General features: G+C 47.7%; 1 protein-coding gene across 13 annotated transcripts in view; it reads left to right on the top strand.

Annotated features, from left to right (window-relative positions):
* Positions 1-1014: 1014 nt before the first annotated feature.
* The window catches only part of otofa (otoferlin a), a 500940-nt gene continuing 480792 nt past the window's right edge, over positions 1015-21162 (top strand). For 4 of the 13 annotated variants that reach the window (XM_038800129.1, XM_038800130.1, XM_038800128.1 and 1 more), the window contains exon 1: positions 1018-1538. In XM_038800129.1, coding sequence (XP_038656057.1) covers positions 1460-1538 — 79 coding nt within the window. In that variant the 5' untranslated portion in view covers positions 1018-1459. Of the gene's footprint in view, positions 1539-21162 lie in introns of all 13 variants that reach the window. The other 9 variants (XM_038800127.1, XM_038800126.1, XM_038800125.1 and 6 more) reach the window with 5 other exon arrangements.

The following is a 21162-nucleotide window of genomic DNA, read 5'->3' as shown; positions in this document are numbered from 1 at the left end:
GATAAATAGTACAGATACATGATTTCCCGGGCTTCCTGACTCTGACGTCAATGTCTCGTTATCTGCTTGGTTTTAATAGGTGTTCCCTTGATTTACAATGGGGTCCCATTATCTCTATGCTGTACCTTGATTAGGTGTTGAGTGTGGTTCCTGGGTTAACCTGGGAATCTATTGTGTCAGCCTCCTGTTTGATAGGATTTGTGTCTGTGTGTAAAACTAATCTAATCAATATATTTAATCCTTAGGTTTCTTTTGCCTGTCTGGGTCATTTTGGTTTTACAACATTTTCATTTTATAACATTTCATTTTATAAGTCTTAGTTTTAATCAAAATATATATATATATTTGCCCCACTGTCAGGGTCTTGAATCGCAGATATCCCGATCTTCTGGCCATGGCGCCGTTTTAAGATGCAGCTTTGTGCTGTTGCTAGGCAGATTATAGATTCTCCATTTCTTCGAAAAAGGTTTCTCAGCTGTGCAAAAATGGGATTCAAACGAATGCCCATCCCTTTACATCATAAATGGTGCCAATCAGTCCAATAAATGAAGAATGCTTTGATGATGTAAATATTAATACGAATCCAATATAGCCTTAAAAAATGTCCTACTTCAGTAGCGAAAGTAAAATTCTGGAATCATTGAACAGTTAGTTGGGTGTAGCAGTTGGGTGGGAGGTCCTTTCTGGGTGGATGAATCAAATGAGCCAAATTGCCTTCCTCATTGGTAGATCAGACATATCCATGGGTGAACAAGACTGCTTGAGTAAACATCTTCCTGTTCTACATCCTGATGCCATTCTCACTTTGTGTCTTCAATTGATCCAGGGCAGTCTTCATCTCTGCCTTATATCTTCTCTCTGATCATGTTTGGACCTGGCTTCATTGACCTGGGAAAGTAATAGACACAGAATGCAGATTGTCAATTTCACCATATCACCTTCTAGCACACTACAATATGCTAGACCCCCTTCTACAAGCAGTCTCTTTGTCTTCCAAGGTTACAGCAAGGCAAGATTATGATAGAAATAAAATGAATTATGTCATAACTCTCAATAGACCAGGAACCCCGTTCTATGTTTCTAGGATTATAGATGCAAAGTCAGCTGTACACATTGGAAATACATCTGCTGCAGTTTTAAAATGCAAGTCAACGCCCCTAACAGCTGGATGAAGTCAATTGGCGCCTATTGAATGACAGTAAATATGATAGTCTAAGTAGCTTGGAAAAAAAACAATATATGTCAACGGTGCACGAAACCCGCTCTGTTCATAAAGCCTCTAAATTATTTAGGGACGGCGAACAGCAAACGGGATGGACTGCAGTGAGTTGCACTGAGAGGAGGAGACGCTGGGCAGCAGTTTCTCTCGCCGCGGTGTGCCTGAACTGGCCGGGAACAGCTAGTCAGAGCGCAGCATCCCAGAGCAACACTGTAACTGTGGCCAGGCTCAGCGCTCAGCATGGCTCTCATGGTCCACCTGAAAACGGTCACCGATCTCCGAGGGAAAGGCGACAGGATCGCCAAAGTAGCCTTTCGAGGTAAGTAGGGACTTTAATATATATATGTATAATAACCTCTAGTACATATTTAAACATCAAAGCACCGCATTTGGATGCAGCCGCGTGTTGTGCCAGGACACAGGGCGCTCATGTGTCAGTCCCCGGCTCAGCCAGACTGTTGTGTGACGGTGCGGTGTGACCCCGCTGAAATCCATCCAGGTTTGGCACCAAAGAAAGTTCTGATGGCCGGGGAGCTGGATAGTGCTCTGAAGTCGGCGTCCACAGCGGTGTGAAGCCGGCTGAGCGAGTTCTGCTGACTGGGGGGGGGGGTTATGGTACTTCACCTATTTAACTGACCATGGTGCACTGGACATCTGGAACAGCTGTATGCACATTCTAAATACAAATGGTTCGGTCTGGTTACATTACCATTGGTCTCAGGAGCGGTTGGGTGTTTTTTTTAATGTGTGTGCTAAAATCTATCTGAGTGGTGCTGCCATAGGTCTCCGAGCTGGAGGAGGCAGCCGATTCCACATACTTATTCCCAATTTTTCCCATTTGACTGGACTGCGTGATTCGGTTTCTGGTTGATCAATTCATCCTCAGATGATCGTTTCTTGTGCTAAACCCGAGTCTAGTGTTTGATTGGCATCCCGTTTTGTGTGTTTTGAAGCTGTTTCCAGGTTTTTGGGACTCCGGATGAGGGACAGGCAGAGAAAGGGGAGTGGGAGAGGTGGTGTTGCCTGTTGGAAGGAGAAGCAAAATAGCGGCAAACCTGAAATTGAAAGCAGAAATTGCGGGTCTGGCAGCATCTGGGGAGAGAGGAACAGAGTGAAGGTTTCCATATGCCTCTCCGGAGTCACCAAGTGGCCACACAACAAACATGAACACCATAGTCGAGCCTGGAAGGAAGGTAGGCTGAAAAGGGGCAGCGAGTGAAATCAATGGGCAAATCCCTCAAAGAGCTACTCAGGCGGACTCCTCCCATTCCCGGTTTCCCACAGATGGAGGAAAAACATTCCCATAGAATCCCTACAGTGCAGAAGGAGACCATTCTGCCCATCAAATCTGCAATGACCCTTCGAAAGAGCACCCTAACCTATGCTCACCCCCCCCCCCCCCCCCCCCCATAACCCCACCTAACATTTGGACACTAAGGAGAATTGATCGTGGCCAATCCACCTAACCTGCTCATCTTTAAATTGTGGGAGGAAACCGGAGCATCCGGAGGAAACCCACGCAGACAGGAGGAGAAAGTGCAAACTCCGCAGTCACCCGAGGTCAGAATCGAACCTGGGTCCCTGGCACAATGAGGCAGCAGTGCCATCCACTGTTCCACCTGATCTGTTATCTGAGTTGGTCTAACATAGAACATAGAACATAGAACAGTACAGCACAGAACAGGCCCTTCAGCCCTCGATGTTGTGCCGAACAATGATCACCCCACTTAAACCGTATACCCGTACCCCAACAAACCCCCCATTAACCTTACACTATGGGCAATTTAGCATGGCCAATCCACCTAACCCGCACATCTTTGGACTGTGGGAGGAAACCGGAGCACCCGGAGGAAACCCACGCGCACACAGGGAGGATGTGCAGACTCCACACAGACAGTGACCCAGCTGGGAATTGAACCTGGGACCCTGGAGCTGTGAAGCATTGATGCTAACCACCATGCTACCGTGAGGCCCCAAGATAAAAATCGCTTATTGTCACGAGTAGGCTTCAAATGAAGTTACTGTGAAAAGCCCCTAGTCGCCACATTCCGGCGCCTGTTCGGGGAGGCTGTTACGGGAATCGAACCGTGCTGCTGGCTTGCCTTGGTCTGCTTTCAAAGCCAGCGATTAGCCCTGTGAGCTAAACAGCCCCATCAACTGCAACTGGATACAGTGAAACGAGAAACAGGCTTCCGACACAAGAGATGGTTCAACACTGTTTTATTGAACTTCCTGATGGCTTTACATAATCTGCTGTGGGTGGACACTCTATTAACCTAACTGACAACTTCCTACTGGCTTGACTAGACTAGCTCTCTACTACATGGTGATGATGTTCACTGGCCTGTGCACTCTGACTATCTCAGTAGCCATGTCCTGTGAGAGAGAGAGTCTTAATGCCCTGTGGGCTTTATAGTGGTGGTGTCCTGTCTGATGATTGGTTGTTCTGTGTCGTGTGTGTTCATTGGTTATCCTGTGTGTCAATCACTGTCTGTCTGCATCTCATGATATACATGAGTGGATATTATGACATCTCCCCTTTTTTAAATAAATTTTGGAACGTGACTATATATACGTGTATAGAACATAGAACAGTACAGCACAGAACAGGCCCTTCGGCCCTCGATGTTGTGCCGAGCAATGATCACCCTACTCAAACCCACGTATCCACCCTATACCCGCAACCCAACAACCCCCCCCTTAACCTTACTTTTTAGAACACTACGGGCAATTTAGCATGGCCAATCCACCTAACCCGCACATCTTTGGACTGTGGGAGGAAACCGGAGCACCCGGAGGAAACCCACGCACACTTGGGGAGGACGTGCAGACTCCGCACAGACAGTGACCCAGCCGGGAATCGAACCTGGGACCCTGGAGCTGTGAAGCATTTATGCTAACCACCATGCTACCATGCTGCCCGTGTATGACTATGTACAAGTGGTGAATGAAGGAACATATGTACATGGAAGGTGTCTATCGTCCAGATACAGAGCAAACTAAACAAAATTTACAAGATTTAAGTTGATAGATTCAGTCTTTCTGGCGTGCGACAAATTCTTGCCGATCGCCTCAGAGGAGGAGGGGGGGGGGGAACGCTGGCACCTGGACAGGTGGGATTGCTGCCAGATCGGTGGCCTCATGGACAGGTGGGATTGCTGCCAGATCGGTGGCCTCATGGACAGGTGGGATGGCTGCCATTACGGTGGCCTCATGGACAGGTTGGATGGCTGCCAGATCGGTGGCCTCATGGACAGGTGGGATTGCTGCCAGATCGGTGGCCTCTTGGACAGGTGGGATGGCTGCCAGATCGGTGGCCTCATGGACAGGTGGGATTGCTGCCATCTCGGTGGCCTCATGGACAGGTGGGATTGCTGCCATTATGGTGGCCTCATGGACAGGTGGGATGGCTGCCAGATCAGTGGCCTCATGGACAGGTGGGATGGCTGCCAGATCGGTGGCCTCATGGACAGGTGGGATTGCTGCCAGATCGGTGGCCTCATGGACAGGTGGGATTGCTGCCAGATCGGTGGCCTCATGGACAGGTGGGATGGCTCCCAGATCGGTGGCCTCATGGACAGGTGGGATTGCTGCCATCTCGGTGGCCTCATGGACAGGTGGGATTGCTGCCATTATGGTGGCCTCATGGACAGGTGGGATGGCTGCCAGATCAGTGGCCTCATGGACAGGTGGGATGGCTGCCAGATCGGTGGCCTCATGGACAGGTGGGATTGCTGCCAGATCGGTGGCCTCATGGACAGGTGGGATTGCTGCCATCTCGGTGGCCTCATGGACAGGTGGGATGGCTGCCAGATCGGTGGCCTCATGGACAGGTGGGATGGCTGCCAGATCGGTGGCCTCATGGACAGGTGGGATTGCTGCCATCTCGGTGGCCTCATGGACAGGTGGGATGGCTGCCAGATCGGTGGCCTCATGGACAGGTGGGATGGCTGCCATTACAATGGCCTCATGGACAGGTGGGATGGCTGCCAGATCGGTGGCCTCATGGACAGGTTGGATTGCTGCCAAGTCAGTGGCCTCATGGACAGGTGGGATTGCTGCCAGATCGGTGGCCTCATGGACAGGTGGGATGGCTGCCATTACAATGGCCTCATGGACAGGTGGGATTGCTGCCATTACGGTGGCCTCATGGACAGGTGGGATTGCTGCCATTATGGTGGCCTCATGGACAGGTGGGATTGCTGCCAGATCGGTGGCCTCATGGACAGGTGGGATGGCTGCCAGATCGGTGGCCTCATGGACAGGTGGGTTTGCTGCCAGATCGGTGGCCTCATGGACAGGTGGGTTTGCTGCCAGATCGGTGGCCTCATGGACAGGTGGGATGGCTGCCAGATCGGTGGCCTCATGGACAGGTGGGATGGCTGCCAGATCGGTGGCCTCATGGACAGGTGGGTTTGCTGCCAGATCGGTGGCCTCATGGACAGGCGGGATTGCTGCCATTACGGTGGCCTCATGGACAGGTGGGTTTGCTGCCAGATCGGTGGCCTCATGGACAGGTGGGATGGCTGCCAGATTGGTGGCCTCATGGACAGGTGGATTGCTGCCAGATCAGTGGCCTCATGGACAGGTGGGATGGCTGCCATTATGGTGGCCTTGTGGACAGGTGGGATTGCTGCCAGATCGGTGGCCTCATGGACAGGTGGGTTTGCTGCCAGATCGGTGACCTCATGGACAGGTGGGATTGCTGCCAGATCGGTGGCCTCATGGACAGGTGGGATGGCTGCCAGATCGGTGGCCTCATGGACAGGTGGGATGGCTGCCAGATCGGTGGCCTCATGGACAGGTGGGATTGCTGCCAGATCGGTGGCCTCATGGACAGGTGGGATGGCTGCCAGATCGGTGGCCTCATGGACAGGTGGGATGGCTGCCAGATCGGTGGCCTCATGGACAGGTGGGTTTGCTGCCAGATCGGTGACCTCATGGACAGGTGGGATGGCTGCCAGATCGGTGGCCTCATGGACAGGTGGGATTGCTGCCAGATCGGTGGCCTCAAGGACAGGTGGGATGGCTGCCATTACGGTGGCCTCTTGGACAGGTGGGATGGCTGCCAGATCGGTGGCCTCATGGACAGGTGGGATTGCTGCCATTACAATGGCCTCATGGACAGGTGGGATTGCTGCCATTACGGTGGCCTCATGGACAGGTGGGATGGCTGCCAGATCGGTGGCCTCATGGACAGGTGGGATGGCTGCCATTACGGTGGCCTCATGGACAGGTGGGATGGCTGCCAGATTGGTGGCCTCATGGACAGGTGGGTTTGCTGCCAGATCGGTGGCCTCATGGACAGGTGGGATTGCTGCCAGATCGGTGGCCTCATGGACAGGTGGGATGGCTGCCAGATCGGTGGCCTCATGGACAGGTGGGATGGCTGCCAGATCGGTGGCCTCATGGACAGGTGGGATGGCTGCCATTACAATGGCCTCATGGACAGGTGGGATTGCTGCCATTACGGTGGCCTCATGGACAGGTGGGATGGCTGCCAGATCGGTGGCCTCATGGACAGGTGGGATGGCTGCCATTATGGTGGCCTTGTGGACAGGTGGGATGGCTGCCAGATCGGTGGCCTCATGGACAGGTGGGATGGCTGCCAGATCGGTGGCCTCATGGACAGGTGGGTTTGCTGCCAGATCGGTGGCCTCATGGACAGGTGGGATGGCTGCCAGATCGGTGGCCTCATCGACAGGTGGGTTTGCTGCCAGATCAGTGGCCTCATGGACAGGTGGGATGGCTGCCAGATCGGTGGCCTCATGGACAGGTGGGATTGCTGCCAGATGGGTGGCCTCATGGACAGGTGGGATGGCTGCCATTACGGTGGCCTCATGGACAGGTGGGATGGCTGCCAGATCCGTGGCCTCATGGACAGGTGGGATTGCTGCCAGATCGATGGCCATGTGGTGCGTGATGTACAGAGGAGTCATGATGACATGCGGAGAAGTGCGGTCAGGTGGTGGGCAGGGAACTTTACGCAGCGCCTTCCTGTTGCGCCGTAGAATGGAGCCATCAGCCATTTGAACAACGAAAGACCTGGGAGCAGCCATTCTGACGACAACAGCTGGGGCTCACTCAGTGCTGTGAGTGGTATCCCGTGCCTGACAAACGTCTCTTTGCAGGCTTTGATGACTGACTTGGACCTGAGGTCCGACAGTTCCACCACTTCCGGGTAGCTGGAGAAGTAGTCGACCAAGAGCACGTAATCACGCCCATTGGCGTTAAAGAGATCTATCCCCACCTTGGACCACGGAGAGGTCACAATCTCGTGCTGTTGCAGCATTTTCTTCGGCTGAGCTAGTTGAAACTTCTGGCATATTGTGCTGTTGAGGACTGTGTTGGCAATGTCCTGGCTGATGCCAGGCCAGTAAACAGCCTGCAGAGCTCTGCGTCGACATTTCTCGACCCCAAGGTGACCCTCACGGATCTGTCTGAGCACCATCGTTTGCATGCTTTGGGGAATGATGATTCTATCTAGTTTAAGAAGGATCCCCTCAACAACTGTCAGCTTGTCCTTAACATTGAAGAACTGGGGGCACTGTCCCTTTTGCCAGCCATGGGCGAGGTGCTGCATCACACGCTGCAGTAGAGGATCTTTGGCAGTTTCTTCGCGTATTTGTCTAACTCGTTCATCAGTGGCTGGGAGGTTGCTGGCACACAACTGCACCTGTGCTTCAATGTGGCGAATGAAGTCGCCCTCTTCACACGGCGTGGTGACGGATCGGGATAGGGCACCGATCAGATGATCAGCCCCTTACTGGTGTGTAGACAAGCTCGAAGTCATATCGGCGGAGACAAAGAAGAATTCGATGCAGCCAAGGTGTCATATCATTTAAATCCTTCTGGATTATGTGGACTAAATGCCTGTGGTCTGTTTCCACCGTGAACTTTGGCAGGCCGTATACTTAGTCATGAAACTTGACTATTCCTGTCAGGAGACCCAAGCACTCCTTTTCGATCTGCGCATACTGTTGTTCGGTCGGAGTCATGGCCCTGGCGGCATATGCCACTGGAGCCCAGGACGAGGAGTCGACTCGCTGGAGGAGCACAGCCCCAATGCCGTCCTGGCTTGCGTCTGTGGATATCTTGGTATCCTTGGTTGGGTCAAAGAAAGCCAGTACTGGGGCTGTGGTGAGCTTCGCCTTCAGCTCAAGCCACTCCGCTTGATGTGCGGAAAGCCACTGGAACACTGTCGACATTTTTATGAGATGCCGTAGGGCCATGGTGTGGGATGCCATATTGGGAATGAATTTCCCGAGAAAATTTACCATCCCGAGAAAACGGAGTACCGCGTTTTTGTTCTCTGGGGTCTTCATGGCATTGATTGCCAGCACCTTGTCAGCGTCAGGTTGCACACCCTACTGTGAAATGTAGTCACTTAGGAACTTGATAGCGGACCTACCAAATGAGCATTTGGCCCTGTTGAGCTGGAGGCCGTTTTCATGTATCCTCTGGAAAACCTGTTTGAGGCGAGCGATGTGATCCTCGGGCATCGTGGACCAGATGATCACGCCGTCCACATAGACTTGCACCCCCTCGATGCCCTCCACCATTTGCTCTATTATGCGATGAAATACTTCGGAAGCTGAGATGATACCAAAAGGCATGCGGTTGTAGCAATACCTGCCGAACGGAGTGTTAAACGTGCACAGCTTCCGACTGGACTCTCCAGCTGCAGCTGCCAGAACCAACGGGAGGTTCCAGCTTGGTAAAGAATTTGGCATGAGCCATCTCACAGGTTAACTCTTGACGCTTCGGGATCAGGTCTCGCATGATGTTGCGATTCAGGTCTTTGGGATCGATGCAAATGCGGAGTTCACCAGAAGGCTTCTTGACGCAGACCATGGAGCTGACCCAGTCTGTTGGTTCCGTGACCTTTGAGATGATACCCCGGTCTTGGAGCTCTCGTAGCTGCGTTTTCAGACGATCCTTGAGAGGAGCCGGCACCCAGCGTGGTGCATGGATGACTGGGATGGCATTCATTTTGAGCAATATCTTGTAACGATATGGGAGCGTGCCCATTCCATCAGCACATTGTGGTTTTGCGTGAGAATGTCGTCTATCTCAGCCTGGAGATTTACATTGGGCGAGGCAGTTGCCGGTGTCGAGGACATGGCATGGACGCGCTGGACCAGATTTAGTAGTTTGCATGCGCAAGCACTGAGCAGGGATGCCTTGTCAGGCGGACGATCTCGAATCGTAACGTCGCCTTAATTGCCTTGTGAGATAGACCTAGCTGACACGATCCACCGGCAGCTATGGCATTGCCATTGTAGTCAAGGAGCTGCCAGGCTGGTGGAAGAATGCTAGGTTGGTCTCGGATGCTGTCGAGATCCGACTGTGATATGAGGTTTGCAGATACGCCAGTGTCCAATTTAAATCGGATGCAAGACTGGTTAACCGTGATGACAGCACACCACTCGTCATCAGGATCCACAGTGAAGATTGAAAGGCAGTTTGCAGGCGCGGTGGAGACCAGCTGGCGCGTGGTGATTATGCCCACCAAATATGGAGACTCGAGGCAGTCAGCATCGGGGTCCGTTGGGCTGTCAGGATCCGAATCCTGCATGCCTTGTTGTACACAGCGGACACATCTGCGCTGCAGCTGGGATCGCTGGCTGTTGGTTGGTGGGAGCGGACCTGCAGAAGGCTGCGTAATGCCCAGGCTTTCTGCACTGTAGACATCGCTTTCCTTTGGCTGGACATTGCCGCTTTAAATGTGCGGAGCCACAATTTGGACACTTCATGACGCTGACGTCAGCGCGTTTTGTGCACCATCACGCATGCGCAGTGCGGTCGGCCGATGTTCGCACATGCGCATTAGGGTCTTCGGCCTCTTCGTCCACTCGGTCGTGGTGCGCATGCGCAGGGACCCGGGAAAAGCGCGCAAAATGACCACTCTCCTCGATGCTCAGGCCTTGCATTTTTGCGATGGCCTGCACCCTTTCTGCCTCGTAGGAGGCTAGTTTTGCATTTTCTGCCGCCTTAATGCGGGAGTAACGATTTCTGGCATGCTCATGGACTACGCACATTTTGATGGCGATGGAGAGGGTCTACTGTTTGACTTTGAGGAGCTGCTCCCACAGGGAGTCGGACTGGTCCCCGAAAATGATCTGATCCCATATCATGGAATCAGCCGTCGAATCATAATTACATGGATGCAGAGATGGGTCAAGAAGGACTGAAAAGGTCCATCCTTACCCTGAAACCTCTGTTGGAAGATGTGCCGTTCAAAGCTCTCATTCACCTCAATGTCGCAGTGGTTGTCGAATTTCAGCAGAACAGTCTTGAACTTCGTCTTGTCTTCGCCATCAGCAAACGTGAGCGAGTTATAGATGTGGATGGCGTGATCCCCCGCAGTCGACAGAAACAGCGTGATCTTTCGGGCATCCGATGCTTTCTCGAGGTCAGAGGCCTCAATATACAGGAGGAACTTCTGTTTGAAGACTTTCCAGTTGGTGCCGAGTTTGTCGGAGATCCGGAGTTACAGAGGAGGCTGGATCTTCTCCATGCCGCTGGATGGCTTCGTGCTGGTCATTGCAGATACACTTGAGGTAGGTTCATTAGAATTAATAATTCTCTGGTACCATGATGTGTTGTCTGAGTTGGTCTAACATCGACTGCAACTGGATGCAGTAAAACGAGAAACAGGCTTCCGACACAGGAGGTGGTCCAACACTGTTTTATTGAACTTGCTGATTGCTGTACATAATCTGCTGTGGGTTGACACTCTATTAACCTAGCTGATAACCTCCTACTGGCTTGACCAGACTAGCTCTCTACCACATGGTTATGATGTTCACTGGCTTGTGCACTGTGACAATCTCAGTAGCTGTGTCCTGTGAGAGAGGGAGAGTCTTAATGCCCTGTGGGCTTTATAGTGGTGGTGTCCTGTCTGGTGATTGGTTGTTCTGTGTCGTGTGTGTTCATTGGTTATCCTGTGTGTCAATCACTGCCTGTCTGCATCTCATGATATACAAGAGTGGATATTATGACACCACCCTGCCACCCAATCAAGGAACTTGTATGATTTTTAAAAAAAAATCATACATGGCACTAACTGCGCTTTTTTAATTTTTTAAGCTTATAATTAAACATCTATAAGGGTAAAAGTTGACGTGCGTGGTATCCGTGCACACAACGCTTAATGTATGGGATGAGATTCTTCAGCCATTTTTTAATGGAGTGATTAATGTTTTAATTCTTCCATTGAAATAGTGGATGGAGTATAATACCTGCGTATCATCATTAGTTCACAAAATGGCCAATAACATTTTAACCCCTCATGAATGCACAGTAATTCCACACTTTCTTTTTCTCATCATGCTGTTGATAACTAAATCGATGTTATCTCACTGTCAGGAAGTTACTGATCAATATGATAACTTTCCCCATGAATACACAGTGGAAGTGCGCACGATCACTGCTGAATATCTGATAAAAGTGTCATACAATGTAATGAGAAATGTCTTCAGAGGAAACATACTAACGTGATCACTGTTTTTGCTGTCAGATATATATGTAATCAGACTACATTCCATTTAAGGCAGAGTTTAGTATTGCTTTAATGGACTGGAGGTTCTCCAAAATCAAGCTTTCATCTCACCTTAAAGACTCGAATGACTCGGCACCCCTAGTCTGAGATTGGTAGCCGCTCGACCTGATTTACACTGTCAGCACTGACCATAAGTAGTCAACTCTGCATATGCATCCTCATATGTATTTCCATATTTATATTTTAATCTGAATCGAATGGGTTGCGGAGTCTCTTAAGACAAACTTGTATTTATATAGCACATTTCATGGTCGTTGGATATCTCAAAGAGCTTCACAGCCAATGGAGTATTTTTGAAATGTGGTAACAAAGGGGGTTAGGCACATTTGAAAGGTTTGACCCACAAACAGCAGTGAAATAAATGACCAAATCATTAGGTTTTCTGATGTTGATTGAGGGGCAAAGGTTGACAGAAAGTTGTGGAAACTTGTGTCTGTTTAAATTGTGCTACATTTTTGGAGCCACCCACAGGGCCAGATAATGCCTCAGCTTGAGACCTCATCCTGAAAGTCAGTGAGTGGGATTCTCCAATCAGCAACACCGAAATTGCGTACAGCGATCAGCCGGAAAATCGTCGTTTACGCCGGAATTGGGGGTACGTTTTTGCGATGCTCCATCCCCCTCAAAAACAGCATACTCGGGGAATATTCCGCACACCGTATGGACGGCCTCAGGATGTCACCTGAGGCCTCCCACGATTCTTCACCCACAATGGGCCGAGTCCCCGATGGCATGGGACACGTGTGCTCACACCATTCAGGGACCTGGGGGGGTGGCGAAGCTGGTTACAGGGGGGCAGTTTTTGGCAGGCCGGGTCCGCACACGGTTGCCGTCATATTGCATGGCGCGGCCGCAGAAGGCCGCCTGTGTGCGCATGCGCGGCCATGGACCCCGCCATTCTGCGGCCGTATCCACAGGTAAAGCTGGGGGCTTTATGCTGTGCAGCTGCTGGTCCCCCACCGGACAGAGGATTGGTGCGGAGGCAGTGCCGACTTTCTGGTCATAAGACCAGATCGATACTGTGGACATAACCGCAGAATCGGAGAATCCAGCCCAATATCTCCAACATTGCAGCACTCCTTTAGTATTGCACTGAGCTCTCGCCCTAGCTGATGTGCTCAAGTCTCTGGAGTGGAAATTGAATGGAAAGCCTTCTGACTCATAGATGGGTGTATTACCAAGCCTGATACTGACAAATATTCAGTCCTTAATTTATAAAGTATCAAGGTGATCTAACTGAACGCCTCGTTAAATTCTGGTGTTAAATTAAGCCAAGCTGTATGCCATGCATTTTGCAGCCTGGACAATATCTTTATTTTTAATGATTTTTAAAAAAATTTAGAATACCTGGTTCATTTTTTCCAATTAAGGGGCAATTTAGCGTGGCCAATCCACCTTCGCTGCACATCTGTGGGCTGTGGGGGTGAAACCCACACAGACACGGGAGAATGTGCAAACTCCACACAGACAGTGACCCAGGGCCGGGATCAAACCTGGGACCTCGGTGCCATGAGGCAGCAGTGCTAACCATTGAGCCACTTTGCTGCCCATAGCCTAGACAATATTAAATAGGCTTCTGGAGGGAGTCTCAAAATGATCGCTTCTAGCACACTCAGGAATTTGATCGGAGACTGACTCCTGTGTTACATTGTTATTTTCACACCAAACAGCATTTGAAACAGTTTAAAAGAATATAACTGAAGCTTTAAAGTCTGGACACACGATATATTATAGTTGAGTCAAAAACAACCCAAAATATAGTTTGAAATACCTGTGTAATTATTTCTGATTCACAGTTTCATCCTTGTAAGTGACATTTGAACATATAAATGATGTTGTAAAGGCATCTGTGAATGCCATGCATCTAAGACAGATACAAATAAGGGGTGAGCAAATCAAAATGTGCAGAGTTCTTTTCCACTCAGGTTTTTAGCTAACCTGAGAACCAAACAAATGATTTTCACTGAAATGCCTAAAAATCAATACGAGGAGATTTCAATTCACTGGCAATCGAATGAAATTATTCACCTTGGAGTTCTTAAAAGGGGCACTTGATGGAACCATCAATTCACCAGACACGTGCTTTCAGATATGAACAGTGGTTTTAATCTACTTACTATAGAGCCAGCCTGTTACCTGTTGATGAACTCTCTATGAACTGCAGGCTGACTCTGGACAAGGGTATTTATACAGCAGCACAGGGGGGGGGAGTCATGGGCGGAGCCAAGGGTGGAGCCCTGTACAAACTCCTGAGCATTCCCAGAGCTACTCCCCCTAGTGGTCGGATAACGCTACTGCGCTTACAAAGGTATTGGTAAATACAGTGTGAATTACCAAGTTACATTCACCACAGCACTGCAACTTGGAAATCAAAGGAAAGAAAGATTCAATGCATGTATTTAGTGTCAATGATATATTATTAATTTAGTGAATTCACAGAATACCATTAATAACTAAACCAATAATTAGGATGTAGTTATCATATCGACAATCTATCTTTCAAAAGTGACTACACTTCAAAAGTATTTTGAGCAGCTTTGAGGACACATTGAGGTTGTCGAAGGTGCAATATATACCAATATCAACAGCAATTTACATTTATATGGTGCCTATATAGTCATGAAATGTCCCTAAGTGCTACACAGGAGCATTACAAAAAAAAAAGTATGAGGCATAGGTGATATTAGGTCAGATGATCAAAAGCTTGGTCAATGATGTAAAGTTGAAAAAGTCCTTAAAGAACAAAAATGAGAGAGGGAGGTGGAGATGTTTCGGGAGAAAATTCCAGAATTTGGAGTACAGACAAATAAAGGCATGGCCACCAATGGTGAAGCAATTAAAACTGGGGATGCGCAAGAGGCAGGATTAGAGAAGCAAGAATATCTCAGAAGGTACTGGATGTTATAGAGATGGGGAAGAGAGAAGTAATGGAGGCATTTGAAAACAAATAAGAATCTTAAAATCAAGGCATTGTTTGACTGGGAGCCAATGTAGGTTAGCGTGCACAGGGGTGATAGGCAAACATGGTTAAGATGCTAAGGTACGAGCTGCTGAGGTTTCAATTTACCTCAAGTTTAAGGAGGGCAGAAAGTGGAAGACCAGGCAGTTCATTGGAATAGTCAAATCTAAAGGTAACACAGGCATGGATGAGCTTTCAGCAGCAGATGAAGTGAAACAGGGGCGAAGACGAGCGATGAAACAGAAGTGAAAATAGGCGATGTTACAGATGGCACGAATATGAGTTTGGAGGTTCTTCTCAGAAGCAAATGTGACGCCAAGATTGCAGACAGACTGGTTTAATTTCAGACTGTTATACTTTGAAGCAGGGACCAAAAACAATGACTTCAGTCTTCTCAATATTTAAATGGAGGAAATTTCTGCTCATCCAATACTGAATGTCAGATAAGCCATCTCTTAATTTAACAACAGTGGAGGAGTTGAGAGTCAAAAGAGAGCTGGATATATATTTGAAAATGATGAATTTAGAGGGCCACAGAGATAAGGCTGGGGAACAGGGCTAGCTAGGTAGCTCTTTCAGGAGCCAGTGCAGTAACGATGGGCCAAATGGTCTCCTTCTGCGCTGTACAATTCTTCTATTCTAGGTGACAGTGAAGTAGAACTAAGTGTCCTAAGCACACAAGTGAAATCCAACATTTTGTGTGGTGCCATTGGCCAGCAGTGGGGTTTATGGTCCAGCCATTGTCAATAGCTTTCATATAAAGAAAGATACGTAGAAAATCGAAGCAATGGAGACCATTCGGCCCTTTGAGCCAGTTCCACCATTCATTGTGATCATGACTGATTTTCATCCCCGCCCTCCCATATCCCTTGATCCCTTTAGCCCCAAGAGCTATTTCAAATTCCTTCTTGAAATCACACAATACCTTAACTATTTTCTGTAGTAGTGAATTCCACAGATTCAACATTCACTGGATGAAGAAATTTATCCTCACCTCAGTCCTAAAAGGTTTACCCCTTACCTCAAACTATGACTCCTATTGGACAAAACAGGAGAATGCCAGAGGTGATGTGAGAGTGACTACCCTTGACATCAAGGCAGCATTTGACCGACTATGGCATCAAGGAGCCCTAGCTAAACTGGAGTCATTGTGAATCGGGGGGAGGGGAAATCTCTGCTGTTTGGAGTCATACCTTGCACAAAGAAATATGGTTGTGGTGGTTGGAGGTCACTCATCTCAGCTCCAGGACATCACTGCAGGAGTTCCTCAGGGTAGTATCCTAGCCAACCATCTCCAGCTGCTTCATCAATGACCTCCTTTCCATCATAAGGTCATGAAGTGGGGATGTTAGCGGATGACTGTACAATGCTCAGCACCATTCATGACTCCTCAGATAATGAAGCAGTCCATATCCAAATGCAACAAGACCTGGACAATATCCAGGCTTGGGCTGGCAAGTGGCAAGTTGCATTTGCACCACACAAGTGGCAGGCCTAATCAGTGATGCTCACGTCCCGTAAATTAATTTTCAAAAAGTTCTGGGCTCCCCCCACCATCAGGAACATTCTTTCTGAATTTACTCTGTCTAATTCTGTTAGAATTTTGTAAGTTTCTATGAGATCCCATCTCACTCAGCACAGTAGCATAGTGGTTAGCACAATTGCTTCACAGCTCCAGGGACCCAGGTTCGAGTCACTGCCTGTGTGGAGTCTGCACGTTCACCCCGTGTGTGCGTGGGTTTCCTCCGGGTGCTCCGGTTTCCTCCCACAATCCAAAGATGTGCAGGTTAGGTGGATTGACCATGATAAATTGCCCTTAGTGTCCAAAAATTGCCCTTAGTATTGGGTGGGGTTACTGGGTTATGGTGATAGGATGGAGGTGTGGGCTTGGAGAGGGTGCTCTTTCCAAGAGCCGATGCATACCCAATGGGCTGAATGGCCTCCTTCTGCACTGTAAATACTATGATTGATTCACTCTTCGAAACTGCAATGAATATAATCCTAACCAATTTAGTCGCTCCTCATATGGCAGTTCCGCCACCCTCGGAATCAGCCTGGTAAACCTTCGCTGCACTCTCTCCATAAGTGGGGATGTTCCCTGATGATTGTACATGATTGCACAATGTTCAGCACTATTTGCAACTCCTCAGAGATTGAAGCAGTCCATATCCAAAAGCAGCAAGACATAGACAATATCAAGGCTTGGACTGACAAGTGGCAAGTAACATTTGCACCACACAAGTTCCAGGAACTGACCATATCCAGCCAGAGAGAATTGAACCATCGCCCCTTGACATTCAATGACATTACCATCGCTGAGTCTCCTGCTATCAACACCCTGGGAGTTACCATTGAAAACTGAACTGGATTGGCGATATAAATACTGTGGCTACAACAGCAGGTCAGAGGTTCGGAATCCTGCAACAAGTGACTCACGTCCTGACCCCTCAATGCCTGTTCACTATCTACTAGGCACAGGTCAGGAGCTTAATTAAAAACTCTCCACTTGCCTGGATGAGTGCAGCTCCAATAGCACTCAAGAAGTTCAACACCATTCTGGACAAAGGGGCCTATTTGATTGGCACCACATCCACATTCACTCCCTCCACCATCAATACATAGTGGCAGTAGTGTGTGTAATCTTCAAAATGCGCTGCAGCAACTCATCAAGCATCTTTGGACAGCACCTCCCAAACCCATGACCACTACAATGTAGAAGATACAAGCAGCAGACATATGGGAACACCACCATCTGGAAGTTCCCCTCTAAGTCAGTGTTCTTCAAACTTTTTTTCCGGGGACCCATTTTTACCAACCGGCCAATCTTCAGGACCCAACCCGGCCGACCTTCGGGACCCAACCCGGCCGACCTTCGCGACCCACGGCGGCCGCCCTGAGCGACCCACACCGGCCAACCTGAGCGACCCATCATTTTCTCTTACCTTGTTTGCTGCTGACAAAAATGGAGGAAATGGTTTTAGGTCCCTTTGGCCCTCGTACACGCTCCTCCAATGGAACCTGTTGGATGAAGGTGAAGCCTTCCAGTGTCGCAAAGAGTGGAGTCTCCACCTGTCCAAAGTTCGGCATTTTTTCCTGTAAAATTTTATCAAATAAAACACCCCCAAGCTTGTAAATAAAAAATAAAATGAATAAAATAACTGAAAAAAATTAAAATGAATAAAATAAATGAATAAAACCACCCGAGCTTGTAAAAAAAATAAAAATAACAATGAATAAAATAAATGAAGAAACCCCCCCGAACTTGTAAAAAAAATAAAAATTAAATTAATAAAATAAATGAATAAGAAAACCCCGAACTTGTAAAACAAAAAGCTGCATCCATTTAAAAAAATAGCGGCAGCACTGTGCATGCGCGCCCGATCATCAGCGCGCATGCGCATTGCGGCCAAATTTTTTTTTACATGTTCGTGGGCATTTTACTGGCTGCTTGCAGCCGGCATTATTAAAAGCCGGCTGCTGCGCGGGAATTTGCGCGATCGGGAGCGCCGTGAAGGACGGCTCCGTGACCCTCCCGGCACCCGCCCGCGACCCATCCGAGGGTTGCGTCCCCGAGTTTGAAGAACACTGCTCTAAGTCATTCACCGTCCTGACTTGGAAATACATTACTATTCCTTCACTGTTGCTCGGTCAAAGTCCTGGAACTAGCTCCCTAACAACACTGGCAGGGACCTACACGTCAGGGACTGCCTGAAAGTAGATCACCACCATCTTGTCAAGGACAATTAGATGTGAACAGTAAATGCCAACCCAGCCAAAGACGTCCACATCCCAAGAATGAATATAATAGAAAAAAAAGTAATTCTGTGGCTGCGTTAAAAATAAGTCTTTCTTTCTGTTTATCCGGGCTGCCATACATTTACATTTTCAATGATCATTATGTTTTGGGGTTTTCATTTTGCCTTTGTTACTTTAGATATTTTTGACATTTGTATTTCAAACTATTTTCCTAGGTGGCCCCAAGTCCCAGGAAGTATTTTTATATGCTCTGATAATGAGGTAAAATACACAACAGCTCAACAAATGAAGGGGGAAGAATGACACCATATTTGACCAATTTTGCAGCTTTAATTTCTTTAAACATTATTGAGAATGGAGAGGGCACTGATCAGTAGATCACACATATTTCCCACATGCAGATCTACCTCGTGTATCTACCTTCTATGGTAGACTAATGGAGTGTAGATTATTTTGTTCTTAAGGGCAGCACGGTAGCATTGTGGATAGCACAATTGCTTCACAGCTCCAGGGTCCCAAGTTCGATTTCGACTTGGCTCACTGTCTGTGTGGAGTCTGCACATCCTCCCCGTGTGTGCGTGGGTTTCCTCCGGGTGCTCCGGTTTCCTCCCACAGTCCAAAGCTGTGCAGGTTAGGTGGATTGGCCATGATAAATTACCCTTAGTGTCCAAAATTCCCTTAGTGTTGGGTGGGGTTACTGGGTTATGGGGATAGGGTGGAGGTGTTGACATTGGGTAAGGTGGTCTTTCCAAGGGCCGGTGCAGACTCGATGGGCCGAATGGCCTCCTTCTGCACTGTAAATTCTATGATAATCTATGATTAATCTAGGACAAATGTTCAGCACAACATCGTGGGCTGAAGGGCTTGTTCTGTGCTGTATTTTTCTATGTTTTCTATGTTCTATTTATTGAGGATTTTCGCTCCCTGGCTGGTGCTCTGTAACTACAAAGCTGAAAAACTATATATATATTTCAGCTTTCATTTAATTGAGGACGCTTCGGGCCAATCCACTACCTGTTCTGAAAACTCTGCTCATTTTGACAGCTCTGATAAATTGGATATCAGAGGTTGAGAAAATTCATAATATTCTAAAAAAAATCAATAACATTTTAAATAAACCACTCAAACATTCAATAAAAAAAGTAAGTTTGCCCTAACTCTCAATGTTAACAGATCTTTAAAAAAAATTCCAGGGTCCAAATCTGGATCTGCATATTCGCCAAAAACATATAATTTCTTCTTTCGGCCATACCCTGCATGTATACCGAGTTTTGTTGAAATCTGCCCACCTTTTGTTGTAATAGAAATAGAAATGATTGGTAGTCTTCTTTCCCTTGTAATATCATAATAATCTTTATTAGTGTCACAAGTAGGCATACATTAACACTGCAATGAAGTTACTATCAAAATCCCCTAGACATCACACTCCTGCGCCTGTTCAGGTACACTGAGGGAGAATTCAGAATGTCCAATTCAGCTAACAGCACGTTTGTTTGTTTGTTTATTGTCACATGTACCTAGGTCCAGTGAAAAGTATTTTTCTGCGTGCAGCTCAAACAGTTCATTTAGTACATTAAAAGAAAATACATAATCGGGCAACAAAAGGTACACAACATCTTTTGGGACTAGTGGGAGGAAACTGGAGCAGCCAGAGGAAACCCACGCAGACACAGGGAGAACGTGCAGACTCCGCACAGACAGTGACCAAGCCGGGAATCGAACCCACGTCCCTGGCATGTGAGACAACAGTGCTAACGACTCTCGCTGATTACATGAATTATCTAGCTCAAGAATCTCTTTTCAAAGATTTCCATAGACTCACTGATTTAAAAGGCAGACTTTGAAATAATCGCTTGGGCCATTTGAATTTAAATAGTTGTCTTTTAAATTCAGGAAGAGATGCCAATCAAGCAAATCTTTGAACAAATCACATGGAATTTTTTTTAACGGAATAGCTTGGGTCCTCACATAATTAATTCTTCCAAACAAGTTAACTGGAATATTCCTCCATGAATGACGTTGTTTTTAATTCTTTATGTACTGTAATTAAAATAATGAATACAATATCAATATAAATCTAAGACAAAAATCCAAGACAGTGTCATTTCTTGTTACTTAGCTCTTGTTTTCAGCATTAAGTCATATGTATTACTATTTGGGCTTGTTGTGTCTATAATTCTGCTCAAGTAACACACTTCATATTATTCCAAGGCTGTTTAGTGTGATTAAGCTGCCGTCTGACTTTGTTGGTACAACAGGAAATGAGATGAACATGGTTTCCTGCATAGAGAAACCTTCAATCAGGAAACTTTCTCAGTTGGTTATCAACAGGAAAAAAAAACTAAAGCGATATTGTACCTGGCATGACAATATATATTTAAGTGCCCAGACAGGAACATGCTCAGCACTTAAACATTGGAAGATGATAATCTTTCCATTCTACACAGTTATTACTGAATAATATCGAATCTGTTAAAGTGGGATTCTGATGGGAAACAGGCTGTATTCTGAAATATATTTGCTTCAACAAAGGGTATAGTTACTAGGAAAGAAAGGGTCTGTGTGTGTGTATGCACGTACTTACTTTTGAAATACTTTATTGAGATAATAAGGTCAGGAACAGTTGACTAACCATTTGGAGGATAACAACATGAACCTCACAGG

This window comes from Scyliorhinus canicula, chromosome 6 (assembly GCF_902713615.1).
Source record: "Scyliorhinus canicula chromosome 6, sScyCan1.1, whole genome shotgun sequence".
Classification (NCBI taxonomy): Eukaryota; Metazoa; Chordata; class Chondrichthyes; order Carcharhiniformes; family Scyliorhinidae; genus Scyliorhinus; species Scyliorhinus canicula.
This window is presented reverse-complemented; position numbering and strand designations above follow the sequence as displayed.